This window comes from Triticum aestivum, chromosome 2B, assembly GCF_018294505.1.
Source record: "Triticum aestivum cultivar Chinese Spring chromosome 2B, IWGSC CS RefSeq v2.1, whole genome shotgun sequence".
Lineage (NCBI taxonomy): Eukaryota > Viridiplantae > Streptophyta > Magnoliopsida > Poales > Poaceae > Triticum > Triticum aestivum.
Window position 1 is genome coordinate 592055172 of NC_057798.1, and position 7975 is coordinate 592063146.

General features: G+C 48.0%; 1 protein-coding gene across 1 annotated transcript; it reads left to right on the top strand.

The window, feature by feature from the left end:
- The first annotated feature begins 219 nt into the window (after window positions 1-219).
- LOC123041734 (zinc finger BED domain-containing protein RICESLEEPER 2-like) lies at window positions 220-1316 on the top strand. Its single transcript, XM_044464302.1, has 3 exons — window positions 220-1008; window positions 1095-1159; window positions 1264-1316. The coding sequence occupies exons 1-3, from the start codon at window positions 396-398 to the stop codon at window positions 1297-1299; spliced, it is 714 nt and encodes a 237-aa protein (XP_044320237.1). The 5' UTR covers window positions 220-395; the 3' UTR covers window positions 1300-1316.
- The last annotated feature ends 6659 nt before the right edge of the window (window positions 1317-7975 follow it).

A 7975-nucleotide genomic window follows, 5' to 3' on the forward strand; every position in this document is an offset into this window, starting at 1 on the left:
TCCGCGATAGTGTTGCATTTTGGCAGGCCACACCTAAAAGGCACGAGAAATTTGAAAAGATGGCACACACTTTAAACATTGACTATTCTAGAAGGTTGTTTTTAGATTGCAAGACTAGGTGGAATTCAACATATCAAATGATATCCATTGCATTACTATACACTGATGTGTTCGAGAAACTAAGAACACGTGAGATCCTATTCAACTGTTTCCCAACCGTAGAAGATTGGAAATTTGCAAAAGAACTTTGTGCTAGGCTACAAGTTTTCTTTGAGATCACTGAACTATTCTTAGGGACTAAATATGTTACCGCAAATTTGTTCTTCCCCAAAATATCTTCTATTCGTCTAGCAATACGAAAATGGTCTACTAGTGAGCATGTTCCTTTGCAAAAGATGTCTGAGGAAATGAAGACGAAGTTTGAGAAGTATTGGAAAGAAGTCCATGGTCTTATGTCTGTGGCAACAGTCCTTGATCCAAGATATAAGCTTCATATGTTGCAAGCTTTGTTTGGCTCTCTCTATGGGTTTGAACATGCAACTACAGAAGTGGAGAAAATTAGAAAGTTAATGGGTGATTTGTTGCTAGAATATCAAGCATCTGATGGTGGTGTGGGTACCTCGGAGTCACATGTAGGTGGGAGTATTTCTACCCAAGGTGGTGCTGCAGTAGATGAAATGGAGAATATATTTAAACAATATATGTCCTCGAAGCCTGTTACGAGTGCTTCTCGTGTGCGTACAGAACTGGACTTATATTTGGAAGAGGAAATTATCCATAGGCCAGAGGGTCTCGACATCATCAATTGGTGGCAGTATGCAGGTATCAAGTATCCTACATTGCGAAGAATGGCTCATGATATACTAGCCATTCCTGTAACAACTGTGGCGTCGGAATCTGCCTTCAGTACTAGTGGGAGAATACTAAGTGCACATAGATGTTCACTTGCACCAAACATGACTGAAGCTCTTATGTGTATGCAAGCTTGGTCCCGTGCAGACATGTTAGGTGATAATCTATTTCAATCATGACTCTTCTTTCCATACACAATATTATTTCCTTGCTATATGTTAATATCTAAATCTATGCATCAGGGGATTGCAATTCTACTCTCTTTGCGGACTTTGAAACTGTTCTTAAGGATGACACAGAAATGATGGTAACAGATTCTACTTTTAGCAACTTAGCATGCCTTTTAATCTTATAGATTTTAATGCAAATCTTGTTGTTTACTTTGAATGCTTCTATTTTCTTGTGTTTCAGGAGGTTGATGATCAATCCATCCTAACTGAAGCCTGAAACATGATTGTATGATGTTTCTGCTGCTGCTTGGTTGCGACGAGAAGGCGGACGACCCGGCATGCTACACTGCTACCTGTTGTTATTTACATTTATCCATGGCTGCTACACTACTACTTCCTACTGCTAGCTTGTTGGCACACAACTACTCAACCTGAACCTTGTATTTGTGCTGCTGCTGAACTTTGTATTTCTGCTGCTATTTGTGCACCTGAACCTTGTATCTCTGCTCCTGAACCTTGTATTTGTGCTTCTGAAGACCTGCACCATGTATTTGGGATGCTATTTGTGCTCTTGAACCTTGTATTTGCCTTCCTGATATTGTGTTTTCTAGCTGTTCTACTATATATTCACATTGATGGTTAGTAACTTAAGCTATTTGTGCATTTTTGTCACTGTGTGAACCAATATTTGTTATATGAATTTTGCCACTACTCTGTTGTACACTATACAAGAACAATATACAGCAGCCCGATGGGTAACCCATCGGGTCGGGTTACCCATCGGGTTCGGGCGCGGGTCTGATCCTTCGCCCATGGGCAGGGTCGTGGGCGACTGGGTAGACCCATTTAGTAATCGGGCAAGGGTTTGGTAGACCTCGACCCGGGCAAACCCGACCCGACTGCCAGGTTGACTCCAGGGAAAAACACGCGTCACGAAGAACTGTCCGGCGACGCCTGTGATTCATGGCGCTCTCCACCTCAGATCGGGTGGCAGACAGCCTGTCGGCATCCTCTGTCGGAGGAGCATCCGGCTCTTGCCTTGTGTTCGCCTCCACTTCCGGACCACGCGATGGAGCATGGCTGGCGGAGGCTTGATGGGAACCTCTCCGGACACTGTCCGGCGAGCGCTCTTCCTCCTGGAAAGAGTTATGAGCGTTAATATACCTCATAGGGATCCTTCCCTTAAAAACAACGGTGCGCCGTACCGTTGCGGCGACGTTTCGATTTGCGTCGCACTCCTCTTCCGCCTGCTGGGCCGAACTGACCCTTGCTGGTCAGCCGCCGCAGGTTCGGCTTCCCGCCTTAAAGGCACCTCCTGCGATGCACCATCAGTATAGGATGGTCAGAATTGAGCACGGATCAAATGATGGTGTCAAGACCTTGGTCGTAGTCACCTGGGAGGCCAGAATCAGGCTGGGGTAGTCAGCCGTAATGGCGACTAGAGCATTGTCCATGCTAAGTTGGTGGAACACCCCGTCAATCAGCTCCACCTTTATGTCCGGATCCTCTTCGGAGGTCGGATCAAGGGATCGTTCCAGATCCTCGGGCTGTGGAGTTAGGCTTCGTATGCCCTCCACGTCCCGACGCAGCTCCTGCGTCGAAATCACAAAGTAAAATACTTGACTTTGGAAGTATGGATCGGGTAGATAAACGTCCGCTTACCCAGCTCCGAGGGTTGTTCATGGAGAATCCGTTCAATGGATTCGTGCGGAGAAAGTCCTCCTCCTCCCCCTTGTACAAGCCGGACAAGATCTTTGCCAGATCAGCTGCCGAGCTCGGCCCCCGGAGAAACGGATGTATGGGAAATCCGAGTCCTCTTATTAGATAAGGGACGAAGCATACCCGCTCTCCTTTGGAAGGGTTGGGGACGCTCTCCGCCTGTTTTCCTCCCCTAAAGGTGGCTAGTCCGGCTCGAACTGGAACCATGAAGGCTGGGGGAAGATATCCCTCGGTTTGGAGTGCCACCAGCTCGCTGTGTGGAACTGAGCATCTCCCCCAATCTCCTGGCTTAGGGCTGGGAGCGCGAGAGGAGGAGCCGCATTGACTATCCATGATTGAATGGATATTTGTCAGAAGTGCTTCGATGAGAACTTGCGAATGGAGGATGGTGTGAGCTGGATCTAGATCCTCGCCTCTCTTATAGGCGGCTCGTTCGCACGGCTAGGGGGTAAAATGTAAAAATACCCTAGCTTTTCGCATTCATACGACACGTGGAAGAAGGCCATTATTGGGCGTAGAAGCTAAGGAGCGCAACATTTATAAGGAAGCTGAACACTATTCGACAGGAACATGAAGTTTGAAGGAGAACCCGCCTTGCAACGCCGAAGACAATATACGCGCCGGACTCGTCGTCGCTGAAGCCCGGTTCGGGGGCTACTGAGGGAGTTCCGGATTAGGGGGTGTCTGGATAGCCGAACTATCATCATCGGCCGAACTCCAAGACTATGAAGATACAAGATTGAAGACTTCGTCCCGTGTCCGGATGGGACTTTCCTTGGCGTGGAAGGCAAGCTTGGCGATACGGATATGTAGATCTCCTACCATTGTAACCGACTTTGTGTAACCCTAGCCCTCTCCGGTGTCTATATAAACCGGATGGCTTTAGTCCATAGGACGAACAACAATCATACCATAGGCTAGCTTCTAGGGTTTAGCCTCCTTGATCTCGTGGTAGATCCACTCTTGTAACACACATCATCAATATTAATCAAGCAGGACGTAGGGTTTTACCTCCATCAAGAGGGCCCGAACCTGGGTAAAACATCGTGTCCCTTGTCTCCTGTTACCATCCGCCTAGACGCACAGTTCGGGACCCCCTACCCGAGATCCGCCGGTTTTGACACCGATAGTGACCAACTTGCGGGTTCCGCCCATGAACCTATGCATAGGGGTTGGCACACGTTCTTGTCTCACCGGTAGAAACTTTTGGGCACTCTTTGAAGTACTTTGTGTTGGTTGAATAGATGAATCTGAGATTGTGTGATGCATATCGTATAATCATGCCAACGGATACTTGAGGTGACAATGTAATATCTAGGTGACATTAGGGTTTTGGTTGATTTGTGTCTTAAGGTGTTATTCTAGTACGAACTCTTGAATAGATTGATTCGAAAGAATAACTTTGAGGTGGTTTCGTACCCTACCATAATCTCTTCATTTGTTCTCCGCTATTAGTGGCTTTGGAGTGACTCTTTGTTGCATGTTGAGGGATTGTTATATGATCTATCTATGTTATTATTGTTGAGAGAACTTGCACTAGTGAAAGTATGAACCCTAGGCCTTGTTTCCTCTCATTGCAATACCGTTTACGCTCACTTTTATCGCTTGCTACCTTGCTGTTTTTATAATTTCAGATTACAAAAACCTTTATCTACTATCTATTTTGCACCTGTATCACTATCTCTTCGCCGAACTAGTGCACCTACACAATTTACCATTGTATTGGGTGTGTTGGGGACACAAGAGACTCTTTGTTATTTGGTTGCAGGGTTGTTTGAGAGAGACCATCTTCATCCTACGCCTCCTACGGATTGATAAACCTTAGGTCATCCACTTGAGGGAAATTTGCTACTGTCCTACAAACCTGTGCACTTGCAGGCCCAACAACGTCTACAAGGAGAAGGTTGTGTAGTAGACATCAGGCATTAGGGGAGCACCTCTGCGATTGTTACTGCCGGTTCAGCCGGATGTGTACCTCAGACTGGGTGAAGCCGAAAGCTAGCGTTCTTAAGGGAATATTCGGTCGGTGAACAAAAGATGTTTTCGTTTATTACAACGTGAATCCCCAGATGTTTTGTTTCTTGCGCTTTTGTTCGCAGTTCGAACATGCACATCGATGCATGCGCACCCAGAGAAAGGAACCCCTAACGGAACTATTCTCTCTGGAAGATGTTTGTTACTATCCATGTAATATAACATAACTAGTTGGGTACTTATCTGTTCAAGCACTTATGACCCCTACTCCTGGTTTCCACGCATACCCTGGTTTTTCATAGATGTGCGGGTATTCGGATACACTTCGGACTGTCGGGTCCGGGGGCTGAAGCGAAAAGGTCCGTCATGACAAATGATTTTCAATCCGGCTAGGGACTACATAGGTCCATTTAATTACATAGTCACTTGGACTGGCTATATTCTTCCTCTATACCATCCAACAGGCTGTCTAGCCTACAATCCTGTTGGGAATACTTTTCGGCTAATGTTACTTGGTCATATACCAGACTTACGGGTATCTCTTGCCCATCTGACCCTACTGGTCCGACTTCGGCCATATGGTTCGGATCATCATTGGCATATCACATCTTCACCATGGCCCAAGCTTCCCTCGCAGCTTGTCGGCAGGCTGATATCTTCCATAACCGGAAGTGCCGCCGTGCTCCTGTGAGCATCTCCACAAGTTCGCTCATGCCTCCTGGCAGGGAAGCGGATGGCCACAAGGCCTAGGCAATACCCTACATCAACTGCCGTGCTCGTTCGTGCAGCTGTGAAAGATCTTGCAGCATATCGCCTGCGGATCCGGGCATTTCCTCTTCAGGACGGCCCGTCAGCATACCTACAGACATAACTCTATCAATACGCTTCCTCGTCGAACTGTACTACAGTTCGTTTAAGCACCTACTATAAATGCCGTGTCGAAGCCTCTTGTTCTCCTTCACGGAGTCAGCAAGCTGAGCCCAAACATCTTTTAATTCGACGCTCAGCCAGAGATTAGCATCTTGGAGCTTATTTTTCTCTTGAATAGCCTGCGTCAGCACGCGCTCGCTCGCCTTCAGCTGACTTCACAGATGTGGCTCATTATCTTCCACAATCTTCGGATTCTCTCCGGGATTGTCTGCAGCATCTTTTGTTAGATTTATAAAACATGCCGAATAAATATCTGGTACACATCCTTACAAATTCTGTTATCAAGGCAAGTCCTACCAGAAGAGGTCCTTTTTGATTCCTCTTGTTCGGCAGCAATGGCCTTCAGCTAGGACTTACATTCCTCCAGCTCTTGAGATAAATGGGTATTCTTCTCTACAAGAACCAATGCATGCAATGATCCTTAAATCAGTTGTGCCAACTATTTCAAGTCTCAGGGGCTACTACTACACATACTTATCAAATTTTCTTACCTATATATCCTTCGCATACTGGTCCGTCACTCTGGCAAGTCCATCTTGAGCGGCGCGAATATATGCGTCTTCGGAGTTGAAAGCATTGAAAGCCTCCTCGGAGAAAATACCATTGCGGAGTACGCCCCGTCAGCGCCGGTGATTCATGGCGCTCTCCACTTTGGAGTTTGTAGCAGAAAGCCTGTCCGCATCCGGCGTTGTCCCCACATCAGCCTCCACCCGTGAGTCCGGTTTAGGAATCCGGCTGCTTGAGGCGTGATTGGCAGAGTCCCCGGATATACTCCGGCGAATGTTTTTTCTGCCAGGACATAGTGAAAACTGTCACATTTTGGCAAAGATAATCACAGAGCAAGCTTAATTTGTACCTCTGCCCCAGCGTCTCAAACCTAACCGCCTTCCTCTTAAGCCTGCCCGGCCCTGGTGCCCTTTGCTGATGAGCCATCGTGGGCTCGATACGGTGTCCTGATGGCCGTCTGTGTAAAAAATACAACATGTGTGCTTAAGGCACGTCATAATTCGGAAGTTAGGGCTCTAGCTTTACTTACATTCGACACCGGGAGCAGCCCGAGATAATCGGCAAGGATGGCCACCAAGGTGCCGTCGCGGCTTGCTTGATAGAATGTCCCATCGACAAGCTCCACTAATATATCCGGATCTTCTTCAAGTCCGGGGTCGAGAGCTCGGCCAGGATCCTCCAGCTGCGGAGATGGGCTGTTGAACTCTTCCACGACCCTTCTCAGTTCCTGCTTTGAAAATAGCAGGATAAATGATTGGTGACAAAGGACACAGGGATGAGTAGAGTCGAGTGAGGAATGACAGCTTACCCAGCTTGGGGGGTTGTACATGGAAAATCCATCCCGCGGCTTAATGCGGAGGAACTCCTCTTCTTCCCCTTTGTACAAATCGGACAATATTTTTGCCAGTGCGGTGGCGGAGTCCGGACCCTTACGACCGCAACGGGTGGCGTCGTCTTCTCCGTTGAAGTGCCACATGGGTTTCCCCCGATATTGAAGTGGTTGCACCCCTCGCATTATGCGTATTGACATAACTTCCATCATTGTCAATCCTGATTTGGCTAGAATTTTTATCCTGCCCATCAGATAGAGGACCTCTCTATCATCTTCCTCATGGGGGTTCCGCGGGTGCTAGTTTTGGCATTTCTTCAGCGGGGCATTGGTGAACTCAGGAAGGCCCGGCCGGACTGGGTCCGAAAGGGGAACATCATCTACATAAAACCACTCCGAAGGCCAGTCTTTGGATACCTTCTTTGGAGTGCCAGACAGGTATCCGGCCTGGGCGACGCGCCATATTTCGGCTCCGCCCACTCGATATATAGATCCCTCCTGATTGCGAGGGACGAGGCAGAATAGCCTCTTCCATAACTCAAAATGAGCTTCGCAGCCGAGGAATAGCTCACAGAAGGCAACATACCCTGCGATGTGCAGTATGGAGGCAGGAGTGAAGCTGTGCAGCTGGAGACCGTAGAACTCCAGGAGCCCGCGGGGGAATGGGTGGATTGGGAACCCAAGCCCTCTCAACAAATATGGGACAAGGCATATCCGCTCCCCTATGGATGGGTTCAGAAAGTTCTCCGCTTGCTCCACGCCTTTATAGGTGGCTAGTCCGGCTCGGACGGGGACCATATATGGAGGTGGAAGGAACCCTTGGGTCTGCAACTCTACTAGACATCTATGGGGGACGGAACACTTTTTCCAGTTACCCGGCGCGGAACTACGGGGGCAAGAAGAGGAGCTGCAGCGACCGGCCATGATGGAATGGATTTTTCCGGACGCACTCTGTTGAATGCTTGCTTGGGAGAAGATGGTGAGATTTGGATTT